Below are 21,798 nucleotides of genomic sequence, written 5' to 3'. Positions count from 1 at the left end.
TTAAGAATTTTATTAAATTATATATTTTAATTATAATATATTTAATAATAATTATTTTAATTTATATTTTACAAGATCATATATTATGATTTGAATAAATTCATATAAGAATATTAATTATTAAGAATTTTATTAAATTATATATTTTAATTATAATATATTTAATAATAATTATTTTAATTTTTCTTTTATAGTATCATATATTATGATTTGAGTAAATTCATATAAGAATATTAATTATTAAGAATTTTATTAAATTATATATTTTAATTATAATATATTTAATAATAATTATTTTAATTTATATTTTACAAGTATCATATATTATGATTTGAGTAAATTCATATAATAATATTAATTATTAAGAATTTTATTAAATTATATATTTTAATTATAATATATTTAATAATAATTATGTTTAAATATGATTAATTATTTATTATTGATATTAATAATCTTATTAAAATTTAAATAACAATAACAATAATAATTTACCAAAACAAATTTCTGCTAATTATTAAGAATTTTATTAAATTATATATTTTAATTAAAATATATTTAATAATAATTATGTTTAAATATGATTAAATTATTTATTATTGATAATAATAATCTTATTAAAATTTAAATAACAATAACAATAATCATTTACCAAAACAAATTTATGCTAAGGGTATTCTAGTCATTTTAGTTTTTTCCATTATGCTATTACACCTCTATTCCATTCAACCAAACACAAGATTACTATTACGCCTCTATTCCATTACATCCAACCAAACAGTTGATTTGCTATTACACCTCTAATCCAATACAGCGAACCAAACGTGGTGTAATAGTTTGATAATTAATAGTATACCTTAAAATCTAAACGATAATTTGAGAACTTTAATTTTAGGCATTTAGCACAATGAAGCTGCTTAGTTAGTGCCGTGCACGTATTGCAACTTTCATTATGTTTTTTCCTTTTTGGTTTTTGATGTAAGCGCCAGCTGGAACATGTCTACCAAGTGCCAATTAATACACTGACTTGCATTTTCTGAAAATTAGAAATTATACCATTCAATTGGATTCTTGGTTGCCATTTTTGAACCTGTTTCTTACCTTCAAACCTTGTAAAAAGTCAAGCCATGTTAGTAGTTAATTGGGTTGGTTCCACTAAATCTGTTAAAATATAATCTCGACTTCAAAAATCCAACTGATTAACCAGTCAATGGCCCATTTTAGTTTGGTCGGAGATTGGTTTGTGATTTTTTAGAATTTTAGTTATCGGTTAATTCGGTTCGAAATCTAGTAATTAATTAAATTAATTAATTAACCGAAATATTTGTTGTTTTCAAGACTTACCTAGTGTTTCTAATGCCTTACTTGTTGTTTTTACCTACATTTAAAATTTTTTGAATTATTTAATAAAAGTAAATGAGCATTAGCAAGGTATTTTTTTTATAATATTTCGATTCGATTAATGGATTTTAATTTTTTTATCCAATTAACAATTAAATATTTTTATATTTCAGATAATTCAATTTATTAATAGTAATTTAATTCAAATATCAATAGAATTAACCGTTTAAGCACTCTTAAACAAATTTTGTGCCCTGTATTGTCCTGTCTTTGTATACCCTCTCAACAGACAAGGCCCAGTTGAGCTTATAATGTAAGAAGAGAGAGAATAAAGTTTACGTCTCATACATAGAAAGTGACCCAATTTGGAGGGGTTCAACGAGTTTCCTAGCCTTTGATCAGTACACCACAACAACGTTAACAAGGGTTTTTTTCTTTTCTTTTTTAATTAGGATTAATAAATTTATATTTTGGTTGTGAAACTATTTAAAATTATTTAAGTTATTAGATAGTTAAAATTATTATTGTATATTGTTTATGTTAATCAAAAGCTTTTTTTTTATAATTTAATTTTTTTATGAAATAGCTTTGAATATTATAATTATACGAACTAAAACTTAATAGTTTTTTTTCAGTATATCAATTATTGAATCACCACTTGAAATTAATTAGTAACTTAAATAAAAATATTTAAATAGTTAAATGATTAAAATAAAAAATTTCAATATTTTAATAAATAAAATTTAAATTTACTAATAATTTAAGGAGGTAGTACAATAGTTTAACTAATTTATAAAGCCCTGAGACCAGACACAGAGAAAAGTCGTTCTTCACTTTTCTGTGTAAACAGTGGTAAGAACGAATCACCAAATGAATGACTAGGTGAGAGCTATATCAATTGGTAAAGATGAAACACGAGCTGAAACAGAAGAGTTGTTTACTTTTATTCTTAAATAATCAATATATAAAAATGCATATTTTAAGTGGGGGGAGGCCTCTTATCTGGTACTTGTAGTCGCCTTCCAGAGTCCAAGTGACCCGATCGCCATATTTCCTGCAAATTTTCCTTGGAGAAGAGCTCTCTTTTCAAGTCCTTTTTAGCTGTGGGCTCGTGTGTTTTTTTCACTTCTTCAACATTATTTCATTTTCAGGTTTGTATCGCTCTCTCTATTGTTGAAAGGTTAGACTTTTGCTGTATTCAGCTTTTCTATCGGGTTGACTATATGGGTCTTCGCTTGTGCTTCAAGTACATGAGTATTGTAATTTAGGTTGTTTAGTTTTGCTCTTTCAAGGTTCAAAGCTGAATTTTGATTTTATTATGTTGTTTGAGATTGGACTTGGTTGGTGCTTATAAAGACCCCCCCCTTTTTTTCCTGTTTCAAGTGTATGGGAATAATAATTTGATGTTTTATATTTAGTTTCCCTTGAGACTATGCGAAATATTGTTTGGTTTCCTGGAAAACCGAAGAGAATTCCAGTTCTGTTCTAGTAGCTTTTCAAAGCCTAGTGCTTTAGAAAACAATTTTGGGTTGAACTTCTTTAGTTCTTATTTTGGTCAATGATAGAAAAAGCTCGGTCTTCCTGTTCTCCATAAAAAAAGAAAAATTTAATTTGGTTTCTTCACTTATATTTCATGGCTACCAAACTGAAAGTTAAACGATGCTCCTAGTTTTCCATGTGATTGAAATGATTATCCTACTTGGGCCAACCAAAACAAAGATCCATATTTTCTATTTTCTTAAACAAGACAATATCTCAGCTAACTTCAGTTATATATCTCTGGTTTCTTTTTAATCTGGTGAAGTGGTGTCGACGTTTTAAGCAAATAGCAATGAGGGGCTTATTCAAATTTGATTGTAATGCAGGTGTTATGTTTAATAAAATTGGAAGCATTTTTGTTGGATGAAAAATGCTGCTACCGCTATCTTGCAGCCATGCTTTTGCCGCTTTTAGTTGGTGTATTGATCATATTGGAAGATGAGGTTGTGTTTTCTGGACTTTGTTGGGTTGTGATGTGATGGCAATCGACGTAGTCACTAGTGCCTCATTTGTTCCGGCTTCAGAGATTCTTTCTCAGACTGTAGAGGCCATTCTCGAGATTGTGGTTTCTGCAAATGATGTTCTCTTTAAGAAAGATAGTTTTAAAAAACTTGCATCTTACTTAGAGAGAATTGTCCCAGTTTTGAAAGAGTTGAAAGGAAAATGTATTTCTAATTCTGAGAGCTTGAACAATGCTATTCAGATTCTCAATCGTGAAATAAAAGCTGCGAAGCAACTAACTGCAGAATGCAGCACAAAAAGCAAAGTATATCTCTTGATGAATAGTCGTGGGATAGTCAGGCGCCTAGAAGGTACCATGAGAGAGATAAGCAGGGGATTAAGTCTCCTTCCATTGGCATCTTTAGAACTTTCTTCAGCTATAGTTGTAGAAATTGGAAACCTCTGTGATAGTATGCAGAAGGCCGAGTTCAAGGCTGCTATAACAGAAGAAGAGATCTTAGAGAAAATTGAGACAGGCATACAGGAGAGGAATGCTGATCGTTCTTATGCAAACAATCTGCTGGTTCTCATTGCAGAAGCTGTTGGGATACCTACTGAGAGATCGGCTTTAAAAAGGGAATTTGAAGACTTCAAAAGTGAGATTGAAAATGTCAGGCTTAGGAAGGACAAGGCTGAAGCTATACAAATGGATCAGATAATTGCTTTGTTGGAAAGGGCTGATGCTGCTTCTTCTCCTAAAGAGAAAGAGATGAAGTATTTCACTAAGCGGAAATCTTTGGGTAGTCAACCGCTGGAGCCTCTCCAATCATTTTATTGTCCAATCACTCGCGATGTAATGGTAGATCCTGTGGAGACTTCATCTGGACAGACATTTGAGAGAAGTGCTATAGAGAAGTGGTTTACAGAGGGGAACAACTTATGCCCTTTGACTATGACTCCCCTAGACACATCAATCCTACGCCCTAACAAAACACTGAGGCAGTCAATAGAAGAGTGGAAGGACAGAAACACAATGATAACAATTGCTTCAATGAAACCCAATCTCACATCTGGAGATGAGGAAGAAGTGCTTCAATGTCTAGGACAGCTAAAGGATCTTTGTGAACAGAGAGACATGCACCGAGAGTGGGTGATCTTGGAGAACTATATATCAGTTCTTATTCAACTTCTTGGTGGAAAAAATCGTGATATAAGGAATCGTGTTCTTGTCATACTTCACATTTTGACAAAAGATAGTGATGATGCAAAGGTACGCTGTGTGAAACCGTATCCTTTTGATTCTCTCTTTTAGTTTTCTGCAGTGATTTACAAGTAAATATATTTAATCATATTGAAAAGGTTTATCTTCAAAATATAGGTGGCAGTGAAACGAATGATCAGGTGTGTTAGGAATTAGATTCATCTGTTTTAGTAATATGCATAGACAAAATATTTCATATTCCATTTTATTTTCACCTACCTTTGGATTTTGTTTTGTTTCACCTAACTTCATAAACAGGAGTCTTAAGTCATCAAGTATTGAATTATAGGATATAGTAGAAGTATCGAGCTTTTAGAGAATGGGTACTACTTTGTATATGTCCAGGGTCACATTCATCTTGGTATCCCATACTGACAAATCTGTTTTGCATACCATTAGGATGGAGTGATCTTGCTGGTTTACTGCCTTCTTTAATCAAAATAGGATTACTTGCATCTATCTTGTGTAAATATGGGTTCCTGCTAACCAGAAATGCATATATGTTTCTCATATGTTTTCTACCAAAAATATTGAAATATATTGCAGGATAGAGTGGCAAAAGTTGATGGTGCAATTGAACTTGTAGTTCGTTCCTTGGGGCGTCGCACAGATGAAAGGAGGTTAGCAGTGGCATTACTTTTGGATTTATCAAAATATAACGTCTTAAGAGACAGCATTGGGAAGGTTCAGGGTTGTATTCTCCTTTTGGTGACAATGGCAAGTGGTGATGACTATCAAGCTGCCAGAGATGCCGAGGAAATATTGGAAAACCTGTCATATTCTGATCAGAACGTCATACAGATGGCAAGGGCAAACTATTTTAAACATTTGCTCCAGCGTTTGTCAACTGGTTCATGCCCTAAACTTGATCACCTTTTAAGTTCTTCTTCGGGTGTTCATATTTCCTTCATCCATTCTGACTTGAGCACTGAACTAGTTCATCACTATGATTGTGTTGTAGGAAAGCATACTTCTGAAGAATTAATAAGATTGCATTTTTATAGAATGTTTTGACCAGATAAGTATCTACGAAACATAGGTTATGTGTGGAAAGTTGGCTGGTTAGTGCATTGTGATGAAATCAACTTGTGCTTCAATAAGATGAAATTACAGGCCATCTTATTATAGTTAATATTAACATCAAGCTTTTTCTTAATATTAACTTCAAAAGAAACATTTTCTTAATCTCAAAATTGGTGCAAGATTCCCATGAAGATAATATGTCATTGCATAAAGGCGAGGATGTCTTAATTTCCTTGTCAATTAGGTTTTCCAGTGATTCAACTTTAAAGAGATGCCAATCTTACTACTGTAGTTGCATCCTTTTCTTAAAATAGTAAAATCTCAGCATTTCTTGTAGAGCTGCGGCAGTGGTTTACATGGCTCGGTTTAGGTGTATATATTTTGTTCATATTTCCTTCCACATTTAGGTTTTGCTACATCATTGCAAATGTGCATCAAGTTGCAATGTCTTTGCTATTATTTGACAAAACACTTATGGAAGTATATCTAAATCTCTACAGGACCAGATGATGTAAAACTAATCATGGCAACAGCTATAGCTGAAATGGAGTTAACTGACCATAATAAAGTGGTATTGTTAGAAAGAGGTGCATTGCGTCCACTTCTTAACTGGGTCTCTCATGGTGGTATTCAAATGAAAAGTGTAGCTGTTAAAGCTCTTCGAAACCTCTCAAGCGTACCAAAAAATGGCTTGCAGATGATCAAAGAAGGTGCATCCCGCCCATTACTTGACCTCCTCCATCTTGGCTCATCATCCTCAGCATTACGAGAACAAGTCGCCGCAACGGTTATGCACCTTGCAGTATCCACTATGTCACAAGAATCCACTGAGACTCCAGTTTCTTTATTGGAATCTGATGAGGATGTTTTCATGGTCTTCTCTTTGATTAGCCTGACTGGACCAGAAATCCAACAAAACCTCCTGCAAATCTTTCAGGCGTTGTGCCAATCCCCCTCTGCAGCATATATCAAGACCAAGCTGACACAGGTATACATTTTATTGGAGAATGATATAACTCTGTGCCTTCGTGCTGGTATTTTCTTTTTCTAAGAATAATTTTCAAAGATGCTCTGCTAAAATAGAGCTTAAATTAATCTGAAAACAATGATTACTTCAAACAAGCTATACTTAGCAAACTTCCATAACGTTGTATGTTGCCCATGCTTTGTTCCACTGATTGATCAGTGCCTGACACAGTAGGTTGCTTGCCCTGGTGACTTAGCCATTCAGAGAAATGTTCTTGCTCCCTCTATTGCCTTTGCAGAAATGGAATCTATTGTTTTTTCTAGTGTGTCAACAGTTATTGCGTTTAGTGATCCCATGAATTCTGGCTTCTGACAGGTCGAATTACTCGTAGGATGTTTGTGTCTTGCACTGTTAGATAGATTAACCTCTTCAAAGTATCTTAAAGTCTGAAATCATATGTGAGATAATCACAGCCTAGACTTCTTATTTTGGTTATGGACATATTATTCATTCTTTCTATCTTTTATTTTATTTTATGGGCCTGTGTTTCAGGATGCTTCTCATATTCATGTAAGGATAGAGAAGCTGATGCAAGGATGCTGTGCTGTTATAATCCTTCTTCCCTTCCCCCCCCCCCCCCCTTTATGTTTGAGCCTACTCACGTATCTCTAGTCAAATGCAGTTATCTCTCCAGAGATGTCTCATTTTTGTAATTCTTTTGCTGCATATCATTTCAATTTTCAACACCAGCTGATTTATTATGTTAACAGTGCTTAGCCATCCAAGTGCTAATCCAGTTGTGCGAATGTGATATTGGAAATGTACGGCTGAATGCTGTGAAGCTTTTCTGTTTTTTGGTGAAGGATGGTGACGAAGCCACTATCCTGGAGCATGTGCGCCAGAAATGCATTGAGACTTTACTTAGGATTATCCAGTCTTTTAATGATGACGAAGAAGTTGCTTCTGCAGTGGGCATAATTGCTAACCTTCCTGAAAATGACCAGATCACTCAGTGGCTTGTGGATGCTGGTGCAATTCCAATCATTTTTCGTTTTCTTCGCAGTGGTAGACTTAATGATTCCAATAGAAGTCAGCTAGTAGACAGTGCTGTTGGAGCCATCTGCCGTTTTACTGCTCCAACAAATCTGGAATGGCAAAAGAGAGCAGCTGAAGCCGATGTTATCCCCATGTTAGTTCAATTGTTGGATTCAGGAACCACCTTGACCAAATATCATGCAGCCACTTCTCTGTCTCGTTTTTCACAGAGTTCTCTTCAGCTAAGCCGGACAATACCAAAGAAAAAGGGGTTCTGGTGCTTGTCAGCTCCACCAGAGACTGCTTGCCCGGTTCATGGAGGAATTTGTTCTGTTGTGTCATCATTTTGCCTTCTTGAGGCTGATGCAGTGATACCACTTGCAAGGGTTCTTGAAGGAACAGATGCCGGAGTGTGTGAAGCATCTTTAGATGCACTATTGACTTTAATTGAAGGTGAAAGACTTCAAAATGGTAGTAAGGTGCTAGCAGAAGCAAATGCAATTACTCCAATGATAAGATGTCTTAGTTCACCTTCCCTCAGACTGCAGGAGAAAGCTCTGCATGCTTTGGAAAGGATTTTCCGGCTGCCTGAGTTCAAGCAGAAGTATGGTCCAGCTGCTCAGATGCCTTTAGTAGATTTAACACAGCGAGGCAATAGTAGTATGAAGTCTCTTTCAGCCAGGATACTTGCTCACTTGAATGTACTTCATGACCAATCTTCCTATTTCTAAAGAATTCAACGCCTTTTGACTTTCTTGAATCATATCTGAGGAGGAAGGACTGGCCACATTATTCACCTTGATGATTTATTTTGCAAGAACCGCAATACTGGTGTGCATGCTCAGGCTTGAACCATAATATTTCAGAATGGGCATACCTTTCTTCTCAATAATAGGTGCATATTGACGGATTCACCTTGAAAGCTAAGCAAGAACTATCAACCAACTCCATTGTTGTGGATAGATGTTTCGATGCAGCACCATGATACCCAAGATGATAGACATCAAGTTTGTGCTTTTTCTGTTGAGGAACCGTCGCAGGTAAGAGATTTTACAAGTGGCTGATATTAAAAGCACACCATTAGCAATATTGCTTGGAATTGATATCTTTCCTTGTAACCTCTGTGGTTCTTCTTTCCATTCTTTCACTGTCAACTTAATACTTTACTTATAGCTTCTGTCATTGTCCTGTATTAGATATATAGATGGTCTAGAATTCATCAGCTTAATAACCAAGGAGTAAATGTGGAGCATGCCTGTCTACGTGACAAATGGAAACTTGCATTTCGTGCCATGCATTCAGCAAAAGTTGATTAGTAGTGTTAGCTTGAATGCAAACTCTATGAGCATGAAAAACACCAGGGTTCACTTGGTCCCAGCAATTGATTGTTTGACTCTTGCTTAGGAAAGTTGGAAACCTCACATTTGAAATCGTCATATTAACATTATTGAATGAACTGCACCGGATATGACGTTATATTTGCAGTTTCTGTTAGCATGCACTCATGGAGCGTACTGGTGGCGTAAGGAGAGAACTTTTCGAATCAATGGCTGGACCATTGCAGAAGCTCAAACAGCTCAGCCTCCCTCCCAGCACGAACCTGTAGCATTAACCATGTAGTCTATGATTTGCCCTGAAATATTATTTCCATTTGAAAACAATTCTGTTATACGAATTGTCAGGTCTACACAGTGAGGGGAGTTAAAATGTCTATTTATTAAATTTCTATAAATAAACTTATCTATTTCCTTTAGATTATAACAAAAGGAACCGTCAACAACAACAAAAAAAAGGAGCTAAGAATATAAATTAACATAATCCTAGTAATCTTCTGTCAGTAGCACCTCTGAACAATCTCGAGTAAACTTGGTTCTGTTTTTTTTTCTTTTTATGCTGTCTTTTCCTTCACTCTATGTCTTCGACTCCTTCCAAAAAATTTAAGGGTCTCGTCGATAAGTACGACGGGTATTGAGACCAAAATTACTAAGAACCACTCATTCAGGCTCAATGGAACAACACCAAACATGTTTGCCAGGAATGGAACGTAAAGTATAAGGCAATGGAGTCCAAATGAGACCGACATTGCAACCAAAAGCCAAGTGTTCCTCCAAGGTGGCAACGTTAGCAGGCTGCTGTCTTCGGAAAGTGCGTTCAAGGAATTGAACATTTCGATAGCTACTAATACAGATAGTGACAGAGTCATTGTTTTCACTTTGCCAATGGTGAAGTAGTCACATGGGTTCGAGAATGTGATCAGGTGACCATCACCAACCGTATATGGGGCCACGGAGAAATTTGACCATGTCGAACACTCTCCCCAGTTGCGAAGCTGAGACAGTTCGATTAGTGTGTGACCATCGCTAACAAGGTTGATACCCATAAAAGAAGCCTGAGTATACCACAAGATGAAGATGCCAACGGTTGCTACGCCCACATAAGAACCTATTGTCTACAATTTTAAACATAAATGTAGAACATTAGTCCAGTTCAAAATCCCACAAACCATGTCTTGCCTAGAGAATTTCAAGGGGAAGATAATTGGTGTAGATCAATATTCAGTACTAACCAAGTAACGAAACAGGACCCAGGAGTCAATGAGAGCGTCATCACTTTTACGGGGTGGTTTCCACATTATACCAACATCTGGAGGATTAAACCCGAGAGCTGTCGCAGGAGGACCATCCGTAACCAAATTCACCCATAAGAGTTGCACAGGAATCATACACTCTGGTAATCCCAGAGCAGCAGTCAAGAATATGGAGATTACTTCTCCAACATTGGATGATATCATGTATCTGCAAATTTAGGAAATGAATAAATAAGGCATATCCTAAATGCTCAAGGAAAGTAGTAGAGCAAATTAACACACCTTATGAAAGCTTTCATGTTATTATATATAGAACGCCCCTCGGCAACAGCCGAAACAATGGTGCTAAAGTTGTCATCTGCCAAAACCATATCAGAAGCTTCTTTTGCTACCTGGAAAAATTGAACAATGAGCATGTTAGTAGAAAGGACTTATTTGAGGGTCGTTGGTAGGGAGGAACGTGAATATATTAATTCCAACATATGGTACAAGGAACAAGATTCGATCTTCAAGCAAGAGAATCAAGGTGATTACCTCGGTTCCAGTTATGCCCATAGCAATTCCGATATCAGCCAGTTTAAGGGCAGGTGCATCATTTACACCATCTCCAGTCATAGCAACAATTTCCCCCATCTCTTTTAGCATCCTAACGATTTCTTGCTTATGCCTAGGTTCAGCACGAGAGAAGACCTTTCCCCCTGGCTTTGACAACGTTTCAATTTGTTGCGAAGGGGAAAGAGCCATGAATTCTTTACCAGTAAAACTTTTCCCTCTAACATCCTCTCCATCAGAGAACAATTTAATTTCATGACAAATAGCCTCAGCTGTGGATTTATTATCTCCTGTTATCACCATAACTCTAATTCCTGCTGCTTTACAATCTTCTATTGCTTTGTCAACTTCATCTCGTGGAGGGTCCTATATTGATATGGAAAATTACATCTCTGAAAATAATTTACTTGACAATTCATTAACTATTATGAACAACAAAACTGTCTGACATATGCTTACCCTGAGACCAACAACCCCTACAAAAACCAAGTCACTTTCAATGGAAGAATAGCTAGCTGGATCAAGCAACTTCTTATGAGCAGGATGATTCTCAGAGTAGTAGTCCGAAAATTCCCCCAGGTCGTCCTTATACGCCAATCCCAAGCATCGCAGTCCCTTTGAACTCATCTCTGAATTTCTTGAAAGCAATAGTTGACTACATGATTCATCCATTGGAACAAGAGATCCATCTGCAAGTTGGACGTGTGTACTACGTTCCACTAAACTCTCAACAGCGCCCTACAGAAGATGCGCATTGATTTAAAGATCAAATAAGCAAGGAAACCAAACTACTAATTTTATGCCTTTTTGCTGTTTACCACTCACAATCATACGTTACCAACGTATATAAATGTATATCATGTTCTTATCTCCAATCCACCTTAAGTACACATTTACACTGACCGCTAATTTCCCTTGAAGTTAAATTCTATCTTTTCCATTTAATCAAGAGCAAAATGATTTCTAGACAACACTACGAAGAAAATGGTCACATTTACCCATTGATGAAAGAAAGATGAAGGATTTGAACCAAGGTAAAAAACAGGGAATGACAGTCACCTTGACAAGCAGTCTGTTGTGTCCGGTAGGCTCTCTAACAATAACGCTCATAGACTTTCGTACAGTATCCAACTCCAATGTTGCAAGCCTTTTTGATCTTTTGGTCCACCACTCGCAGCAACCTAAGTTTTGCAATATATCATAAATCAATGAAGTGCATCACAATACATGAATCTACTAAAACTAGAAAAGATTTATGGCTCACCTAGTTTAATTGTGCTTCGGTCAATCAAATAGTTTGCAGCAAGCTGTGAGTCATGGATTTTGTTCCTCATCTTGGCATCTGGAACTCCCATCTTTTCAACCAAAACCTTCAAAGCAGCTTCTGTGGGCAAACCTGTGGCCCGGAAGAGACGACCATCACAGAAAATCCCAGCATCATTGCAAACTGCACATATTTCTGCCATGACTTGTAAGTTAGCATCCATATTGTAACAGGTCCAATCAACAATTCCACCATCCTTCGGGTCATAGGTTGTGCCTTCAACATGGAAAATACGAGAAGTAGTGGTTTTCCCACCGAGGGTAAAGAATTCTGCAACAGACATTTGATTCGTGGTCAAAGTCCCAGTTTTATCTGAACAAATCACAGTGGTGCATCCCAAGGTTTCAACACTAGGAAGCTTCCGTACGATCGCATTCTTTTGAGCCATTTTTCTTGTACCAAGAGCTAAAGATGTTGTGATCACAGCAGGGAGACCTTCTGGAATTGCAGCTACAGCAAGGGCAACAGCTATCTTGAAATAGTAGGTACATTTCTCAAATGAGAAGCGGAGATTTGCGGGCCATCCATCCACCATATCCCAAGAGAGGAAGTTTTTGTAATTGATAAGCCAAACAATGAGACAAACAAGTCCAATTGCAGTTGTAAGCCTGCTCCCAAATTCATCCAACTTCTTTTTCAAAGGTGTGTCACTCTCTTCCAAAGAGGCCTCGTGTATTTGCTTCTGTATCTTCCCAATCTCAGTGTTCATTCCAGTGCAAACAACGATACAAACACAGCTACCATTCACCACAGTTGTGCCTGCGAAAACCATATTTTCTTTTGCCTGCAACTCACATTCCTCCGGGAATATTGGACTAGTACCTTTCAAAACAGGCATTGCCTCCCCAGTTAGTGCACTTTGTTCCAATCTCAAAGTTGAAGTTTTCAGAGCTGCTATTCTCATATCAGCAGGAACCTTATCACCAACCTGCAATTCAACAATGTCACCCGGTACAAGCTCCCGGGCTGGCAGGTCAGGTACAATGTACCCATCTCTTAAAACCTTACCGGATTCGCATTGCATCTCCTTAAGGGCCTCAAGTGCCTTCTCAGCATTGGTCTCTTGCCATACTCCAACAATTGCATTAAGGACTAAAATCAATACTATCACAAATGGCTCCACATAGGCCTCAAAACCAGACTCCTCGGAGTCACTCCCATGCATATAGGCTAAAATGAAAGATATAAAAGCAGCAACTAGAAGTATCTTCACAAGCATGTCGTCAAATTGTTCCAACACAAGCCGCAATAAAGGCTTCCCTTTCTCTTTGGCAAGCTCATTCCAACCATACTTCTCACGCTGTTTCTCCACCTGGTAACTGCTCAATCCCTTGTCTAGTTTAGCATTATATTCTTTCAGACACTGCTCAACAGACCATGACCACGCAGGGAAAGGCCTTTTATCCATTGAGTCCTCAACGTTGGTTTCACTTACCACCCAAAAGTAAAAGCTCCTTCAATTTTGGCTGAAACCCATGTAATTTTCCTGAAAAACAGATGAAAACATGAAGCCAAATTTTAAACAAAGAAAATGGCTAAGAAATAATAATAATAATAAAGCAGAAATGGAAACAGTGCATTAACTTCCTTTTAACAAGTATGAAATTATGTCGAATCACCCAACAAGAAAAGGTAATGTTCTTCCTTTGGTAATAAAAAAAAACCAACCACCTACATTAACTACTAGCCACCATAACAATTAATCATCCAACCGAACAAAGGAATTACAAAGCAGCAGTTTTAACACAGACCCAACAACCCAAGAAGGGAAAGGACAAAAAAACTGCTTAGAGTAGTAGCAATTAACTGCCAACTAAACTTAAAAAAACTGTAACTGTAGATAATTATATGACCAAAAAAAGAAAAGAAAAGAACTTTACCTCTAAAGCAAAAACTGACTGAAACCCATGAGACAAACACTTCCTTCTTATATAAGAAATTCAGTGTGGATAACAACTAAAAAGAAAAGTAAGAATAAAACCTTAGAATAATAGTTAGGCCAAGAGAAAAAAAAGGACATGGCTTGGAGACAAAGCAAAGTTGAAGGAAAATTCTTGGTATTTCTTTGATATTATTTTTTTTATGTAAATATAAGAAACCTTGTAACATAAGAAAAAAGGGAAGTAGTTCTTGGTCAGTCTCAAATCAACGTTTTGATCTTCTGTGGTTCTGGGAGTGCCACTCACTGCATTGTTTCCAATTTGCTTTTCGGATTCCTTTGTTTCGCCAGTTCAATTTAATCATTTCATATAACTGAATTTTGTTTTAGTAATGAAAAGTGTTTTTTTTTTTTTAAATTTTAGTTACTCAATATATAAAAATATTAACTTTCATGGAATGTAGCTTTGTTTTCTTTAATCATGGATTTGATTTAAATAATTTGGAAAAATAAAATGTATCTTTAGGATAAAATGACCCTTTTATTTATTTTTATTTTATATAATACTTTTTCTTCACAAATTTATTTAATTTTAAACTTATTTTAAATACTATCAAATTTTTGATGTCTTTTTTTAATTAATTAATTATTATTTTACTATAATTATATAAAACATTTTTAACCTCTGACTTTATTTGTGGAATCTAAAATCTTCCTTCACATTCTACCAAACATTTTTTTAATAAAATGATTAAATTTCGATTCTAACATAATAAAAATATTAAAATCATAACTAAAGATTAACTTCCTATTTTAAGATTCGTTTTTTTAATATATTATAAATACACATATCAATATCTTGTTTCATGAAAAATCTAATCCACTTACAATTTTTTTTGAAAGAATAATTAGAATTAAAAATATAATTTTATTTTATTTTTTTAATTTTTAAAATATTTATTAAAACGTGTCCAATAATTAAATTTTCACAGTAAATTTATTAAAAAGTAAATGTTCACCATAAATTTTAATATAGGAAACGAGAATAATACTGTCGACCATAATTTTCTTTTAATTTTAAAAAGATGCCGTCGATAGTCATGTGCCGTGGCTCCTTGGGTTGACCAGATGCCGCCGTCTTGTTTAACCGTACAAGTTCACACGAAATCCGCGTTAAAAGCTTAAAATTATCTGTTTTTTTTATCAATATGTTGGTTGGTTGTTGCTGTCTCGAGATTCCATTTTTTAATATGAAAGTTGTTTTATCACCAAATTATTAATTTTTTTTTATTTTGTACATTTAAAATAGAAAGTGTACTCACCTTAAATAATTCAATTATTTTAGTAACTCTCGTTAAAATTAGAAACGGTAAGTTGATGTGGTAAACAAAAAATTAGTATAATAATAAATTTAGCCAATCAATTTTTATATGTTATATCAATTTAATCATAATTTTAAAATATTAACACTCAAAATTTAAAAATAGTCTCAATTTAATCCTAATTCTAAAAAATCAAAGAAAGATAAAAAAATACGTAAATCTTTTCAAAAATATAATAATAAATTTAAATTTTATATTAATATTAAATAAAATAAAATCTCTCTCTCTTAATTGTCACTTCAATTTGTCATTTTGATTTTAACAAAAGTGACTAAAATGATAAATTATGTAACGTGGATGCTTAAATACTTTTTAAAGAATTTTAAATATGGAAGTTGTTGCAATTAATATATTTTATGAGAAAGAGGCAGCGAATCATGTTTGAGATTTTACCAGAATTCCAATTTTCAAAGAAGATATTCATCAGTCACAATGTTGTTTATTTAATTTCAATCTAAATGAATTAAAATATGGTACATACAAATATTTTAGCATTTATGTAAATAAGTTTGCCCTTTTTTTCAACTATTCTTGGGGGGAAAAGCATGCAATAAAAGAAACAAAATATTCTTCCAAGATTTTAGAAAGTAATATGAATAGGATTAGAGAAATAATTAAGAAAGGGAAGAAGCTAAAGAGTGACCCACTCTAACCAAAACTCCACCAGAATATGGGACAAGTAAAGTAAATTGTTGATATGAAAAAGGTTGCTTTTTTTTTTTTTAGTTGGGGACCAAAACATTCCAGGAAACTTCCTTGTCCAAAAGCTAATGATATCATGATTTCTGGAGTCTCCCTCCGGATTCCATTGACAATGACATGATTAAGGGCAACATGGAACAATGCTTTAATGTCACTCACATGGCTTTTTTAAAAAAGAAAAATTAGACTAACCCAAGGCAAACAAGTATGGGCCACTCTATTGTCAACCTTTTTGTCAATATGATTAGAAGCGTAACTAAGCGATGTCAAGGGAATTATATCCTTCCATCATATAGCAACCCCAATTGGAACTCATCATGGCATTGAATAACTTTATTCTATTATATATTGAGGATTTAGAAAATTAAAATTGTTGCTCGAGGCATGAATATCATTGTTTTTAAAGATATTTCGTGGATTTATATATCTCCCAAGATTCAACAAGCACTTCTGTTAACCAATAGGAAAATAAGAAATAAGGAAAAACAAACCAATTAAATATTCAACTAAAATTGTAAAAGAAATCTTTTGAGAAAATAAAGAGTGTTTGGAAAAGAACATAAAGAATAAATAATTAAATGATTTTAACTAAGCCTAACGAACTCTCGTTCGTATTCCATCACTGGCATTCATCCTTGTCTAAGATATAAAAATTCTTTCTTCATTTGTTCCACATACATCGGATTCGGGATCACACTTACTAATGTTTCCCACCATTGATATGCCTTTCCTTCCAATAAAGAAACAACGCATAACAGACTATCCCTCGACGTACATTTCACCTCTGTAATCACCCTTCCTATGTAAGATAACCATTGTTCTGCTGTGGCGGGGTCGTCACCCTTATCCCTAGAAATTCTTTAGCACCACGCTTACATATCTCCCTCACGGGATCTTCTTAAAACTGGTTCGCAGCTGGTATCATAACAACCCGTTTTCAGTGGTGTCGAAAATAACAGTTTTAGGGCCACAATTCTGACATGTGAATCAGTAAATATTAAATATTTAATATTTACAAAATTATTTAAATATCGTATTAAAATTTGGTTCAGTAATTTTGACGTTTGGATAGTTAATTAAGTAAAAAGGACTAAATCGTAAAAGTTGCAAAAGCTAATTGCTATAAGTATATTTGTGTTAAATGAATATAAAAGCATGATTTGAGGGCTTTAAATGGTAATGAAACTATAAGTTTAGGTAGTGGACAGTTTGGTTTGGCATGATAGGAAATTTTTGTTAAGTTTAAAGGGTAAAAAGGTAATTAAATTAAAATAATGATGTTATATGTCAATAACCAGATACTCAAGTCCTAAGAAGGATCTGAGCCTCCGACCCATGACCCGACTGCGAGTAGACAACAAGGCATACCAGCTCACAAGATGAGACATACCAGCTTACAAGGCAAGGCTATAGACCCAGCCCGCGAGAACCTTGTGAAAGCCCACAGGGCAAGGTCATAGGAACAACCCGCAGATCCAACTTGCAAGGTAAGGTTACAAACCTAGCTCGTAGGAACATAGGGACAATCATAATCTCACTTCGTATACACCCAAAGGACTCACTAAAAGGGCCACATACTCCACAAGCCATCCAGATACTTGTCTAGTAAGTATGAAGCGCACCTAGAGTGCCAATCCCAAAATCAGAAATGATCGTGTGCTCTATAGACATGTGCCCAATAGACCTGGAGTTTGCAGAGAATGTCAATACTAAGGATAGAGAATGTTAGTATCGGAGGTAATAGAATCAAGAAAAAGTAGTGGGGCCCTGCTATGAGCTGTAATAGTGCTTATAATCATATGTCTGAATACCCCAAATTCATATCAATAAGATATAAGAGAAATATTACTCAACAATTGGTGCGATGAGCATGAAACTTATTTTCGATCATCAGATTCTAATTCGTCCCAGTTCGATTAATTTTTCTTCAATATTTGAAGTAAATGACTCGCCCAAACGAAACTTTTCCCCTTCAACCTCTCATCAGAATAAGATGGAGAGTCAGGTTCTAGTGCCCAACACGACGAGACAGACTTATTTGCTGCATGGTTCACCGATAGGCCAAAAAACTTTGGTAATGTGGTTTTTCGAGGGCCTTCTCCTTCCTTAGACCTAAACCTCTCCACAGGTCAGTGATTGCCACTTCCTCTCAATTATGAAGCACTCCCGCAGCAATTCCTGGCCCTCCAAGAGTAAATAAAGTTCATGATAGAGCAAATGGCCGCTCAAAAAGCATGGTTTGTAGAACAACAAGCCTTCCAGCAAGAGCTACTGAGATAAAATAAGTGACTGAGAAGAAAGATGCACTTAGACAACTCTGGTTCTCAGGACAACGTGAATACACAAGATGAAGCCTTAAGCGCACAAGTGAAAGAATGACAAAACAAAATGGATGAGCTACGTTGAGATGTATGAGCATTACTTCCTAAGTTGTAGGACACGGACTGATTGTTTTGCTCCAATAACTCGTTGGCCCCCAAAATTGCGACAGTAGGCTTAGCACACGACTTCAAGGTCCCAAAAGACATGTTCAAGGGAAGAAATGACCCTTGGGATCACCTGATGCAATACAACGATTATATGAACGTGTTGGGGGTGTCAGACTCAGCGAAGTGCAAAGCCTTCTCGACAACATTAAAAAGAAGCTATATGAGCATGCAGTACTCATTCACAGATAACAAACCACAAAGTTTTGAGGACCTATATGAGTGAGTTTATAAGTTTATAGAGGCCGAGGAAATTAAAAAATCGTCACGAGTTACCTTTCAAAGAGAAGATAAACAGCCCAGAAACAAAGAAGGACCTCGCAACAGGCAAAGCCTCCCCAACCACTCCATGCGAGTCAGAACCAACATACCACAAATAAACCAAACCTAGAGTGATGCATTTGGTAACCCCCCAAAAGCCTCAACAAGAGCATGCAAGGAGATATGCCCCCAGGGAAGGTTTGAGGCCTACACCCCTCTAAACGCCACGCGTACCTACATCTTCAGCCAAGTAAAGAGTCTTGGTATCTTGCTTAAACCGTCCTCGATGAGGAACATTGGTAGGAGGACAAAATCCAGGGACCAATGTGCTTTTCACAATAATATGGGGCACAAAACTGAAGATTGATTCACACTGAATGATGCCATAGAGGAAGGGTCTAAAATGTCGAACTCGTCGTATTCATCAATTAGAGTGGTTTGTTGCAGGGCCAGAGCTCGAAAGGTGACCCCAAAGGAAAAAAAAGGCACGAGGCACCATCCATGTAATCCTAGGTACTGACGATAACTTGGCAGGCTCGAACACAAAGAGACGGGCATACATAAAATTTGTGATGTCAGTCATTGCTCCAAAGAGGCCGCGACGATAAGAAAAGTGGAGTGTTGAATTTAGTAGCGACAATGAAGATTTAGTCCACGACGAAGAGGGAAATTACCCGATGGTAGTCTCAGCAACGATCGTTGGCTTCAAAGTCACCAGAATATCGATTGATAGCGAAAGCACGGTGGAGGTTCTATCCTAGGAAGCATATAGAAAGATGGGGTTGAAATAACGGTCGTTATCCAAAGCCAGTCGACTATACGATTTTGCGAACCACCTAGTAGAGGTGAAGGGCTTAATCACCCTACTAGTCATTTTAGGGGATGGCGAGCATACAACCATAAAGTATGTCTAGTTTTATGTGATGGACCACCCGATGGCGTACAACACCATCTTCGAAAAACCAATAATGAGAATGGCGAGGATGGTAGTGGCGACTTTCTGTATGAAAATTAAGTTTCTGACAAAGACTAGGGTCAGTTTCCTACGATCTGATCAGTGCACAGTGAGGCAATGCTACATGTTACCTATCAAGCAAACGAGGGAACCCATAACTGAGGGGCAGAATTCGCAGAAGGCTGAATTAGCAAGCCAAGTTCTTGACCTGGACAGTTTAGATGTGATAGACGAGCATAGGAGCAAAAAACCCAAAGCTGTGGAGCATACCGAAACATTACAGCTCTTCTGTGACAATGAAAAGAGAACGATCAAGATCTCGTTTGTAATATCTCGAAAATTACTACTGTAATACCCCGAAAATTACTACAGTAAGAAAGTAGGTATTCTTGATAGTAAAATAAGGAAATAAAGTGACAAAAAGGGAAATTTTGAGTTATGGCAACATTGGGAATTATATTATGACATATTAATTCAAGAAAGTATTAAATCGCAAAAGTGAGAAAAGTTTTGTTGCCCAAGAGTAAATACTCGAAATTTGAGGGGTTAAAGTTTAAATACGAAAAATTTGAAGGACCAATAGTGTAAATATTTTAAGGGTGGAATAATCTAGAAACTAAGGAAAATGGATAAATTAGGACCAAATTGAAAAGGTGAAGAATTTTGAGGGACAAATCACAATTTTACCAAATTAAGTGATGACTCAAGGATGGAATTTTTAAAGATTATGAAGGGCAAAATGGTCAATTAGAAGAGAGAGAAACCTAGAAGGCAATGATGATGTTGGTGATATTTTAGATTAATTAATTAAATAAATATTAGTTTATTAATATTTTAATTTGATTTTTAAATGATATTTTATTATTTTATTATTATTCTATTTAGTATATATATAGAAGGAAAGATGAAGAATCTTCATCTTCGTCCATGCAACCGACGTGAGAAAAGAGGAAAAGAAAGAAAGTTTTGCTTTCTTTACAATTTGGTCCTTCCACCAAAAATTTACCATTTTCACTTAGAAATCAAAAGAATTTCCATAGCTTCCAAGAGAGAAAAATAACAAGGAGACAATGGGGAGCAAGAATATCAAGTTAGATTTAAGAAATAGAAGCTGGAGGAGAGAGAAAATCAAGTTAAAGATTGAAATCAATAGCACAAGGTAAGAACATTAAGATTTCAATATATTTTTAAGTTTGATATTATTGAAAAAGCATGGAAATAATGTTATAGTAGAGTTTTCTTATATAAGGTCTTATGTTCTTGATATATTAGTGAAGAAAAATAAGTGAAAGTGATGGGAAATATTATAGAGAAAGGGAATAAGGGAGTTATACACCTAGTAATCAACATTTTGCACTAAAACAGTTTTGGACAGCAGCAGTAGTCTAACTTTGAAAAATCACCATAAATCGTGAAAATTGAATTAGAGGATGAAAAATATATGGAATTAAAGCTTATTGATTCTAGTTTCTCATACAAGAAATGTAAGCAATGGAATTGTAAATCATGAGTTATAATAAATTTTGTGAGATAAGGTCAGAATGATTTCGGGTTCCCCTATTCTGACTTTTAAAAATCATAAAAAATTGGAGAAAAATGATTAGGGGCTTAAATTTATATGTTTAAAATATTGAATGAGTCTATTTTCAATAGAAACAGACGGGATCATTATCTGAATCTTGTACGAGGAGATAATTAATTTTTAGTGAAGAAGGGTCAAAACTGTCAGACATCAGAATATGGATGAATTTAAAGAATAAACTGTACTTATTGGCTAAACCAAAAATTCTGAAAATTTTATGTAGGAAGATATATGAGTCTAGTTTCAGATAAAATATTTGGATCTTAATTCGAAGTTCTGTATCTCAAGATATAAATAATTTTGTGACAATGACTCAAGTGGACAGCTTTGAATGAATAAATAAATAAATAGTGAAATTTTAGATAATGTTACATATAAGCATGTTATATATATTAAGGATGTGGAATGGAGAGGAGGAGGAGAAATATATATAATAATTCAACTAGCATGAGTTTTCATTAAAAATGGCTAATTTGAATGT

At 35.2% G+C, this 21,798-nt stretch overlaps 2 protein-coding genes across 5 annotated transcripts; one reads left to right on the top strand and one right to left on the bottom strand.

Annotated features, from left to right (window-relative positions):
• The first annotated feature begins 2,156 nt into the window (after window positions 1–2,156).
• LOC105795776 (U-box domain-containing protein 44) lies at window positions 2,157–9,373 on the top strand. 3 transcript variants are annotated; one of them, XR_001134293.2, is made up of 6 exons: window positions 2,157–2,492; window positions 3,207–4,591; window positions 5,129–5,432; window positions 6,106–6,593; window positions 7,343–8,647; window positions 9,093–9,373. XR_001134293.2 is itself a non-coding variant. In XM_012625434.2 (5 exons), exons 2-5 carry the CDS (start codon window positions 3,359–3,361, stop codon window positions 8,336–8,338), a joined length of 3,021 nt encoding a protein of 1,006 aa, XP_012480888.1. In that variant the 5' UTR covers window positions 2,157–2,492; window positions 3,207–3,358; the 3' UTR covers window positions 8,339–8,878. The 3 variants fall into 3 exon arrangements, 1 of the variants encoding a protein (XP_012480888.1); XR_008197828.1 differs by lacking the exon at window positions 9,093–9,373 and adding an exon at window positions 8,804–8,878; XM_012625434.2 differs by lacking the exon at window positions 9,093–9,373 and having other exon boundaries at window positions 7,343–8,878.
• On the bottom strand, window positions 9,305–14,227 carry LOC105795758 (calcium-transporting ATPase, endoplasmic reticulum-type). 2 transcript variants are annotated; one of them, XM_012625421.2, is made up of 8 exons: window positions 13,951–14,227; window positions 12,011–13,556; window positions 11,806–11,927; window positions 11,206–11,484; window positions 10,729–11,112; window positions 10,477–10,586; window positions 10,174–10,402; window positions 9,305–10,056 (listed from the first exon to the last, which is right to left on the bottom strand). In XM_012625421.2, the coding sequence occupies exons 2-8, from the start codon at window positions 13,476–13,478 to the stop codon at window positions 9,496–9,498; spliced, it is 3,153 nt and encodes a 1,050-aa protein (XP_012480875.2). In that variant the 5' UTR covers window positions 13,479–13,556; window positions 13,951–14,227; the 3' UTR covers window positions 9,305–9,495. The 2 variants fall into 2 exon arrangements, with proteins under 2 accessions (XP_012480875.2, XP_012480879.2); XM_012625425.2 differs by lacking the exon at window positions 13,951–14,227 and adding an exon at window positions 13,655–13,905.
• Window positions 14,228–21,798: the final 7,571 nt, after the last annotated feature.

The sequence above is a fragment of the Gossypium raimondii genome, chromosome 7 (assembly GCF_025698545.1).
Source record: "Gossypium raimondii isolate GPD5lz chromosome 7, ASM2569854v1, whole genome shotgun sequence".
NCBI lineage: Eukaryota > Viridiplantae > Streptophyta > Magnoliopsida > Malvales > Malvaceae > Gossypium > Gossypium raimondii.
This window is presented reverse-complemented; position numbering and strand designations above follow the sequence as displayed.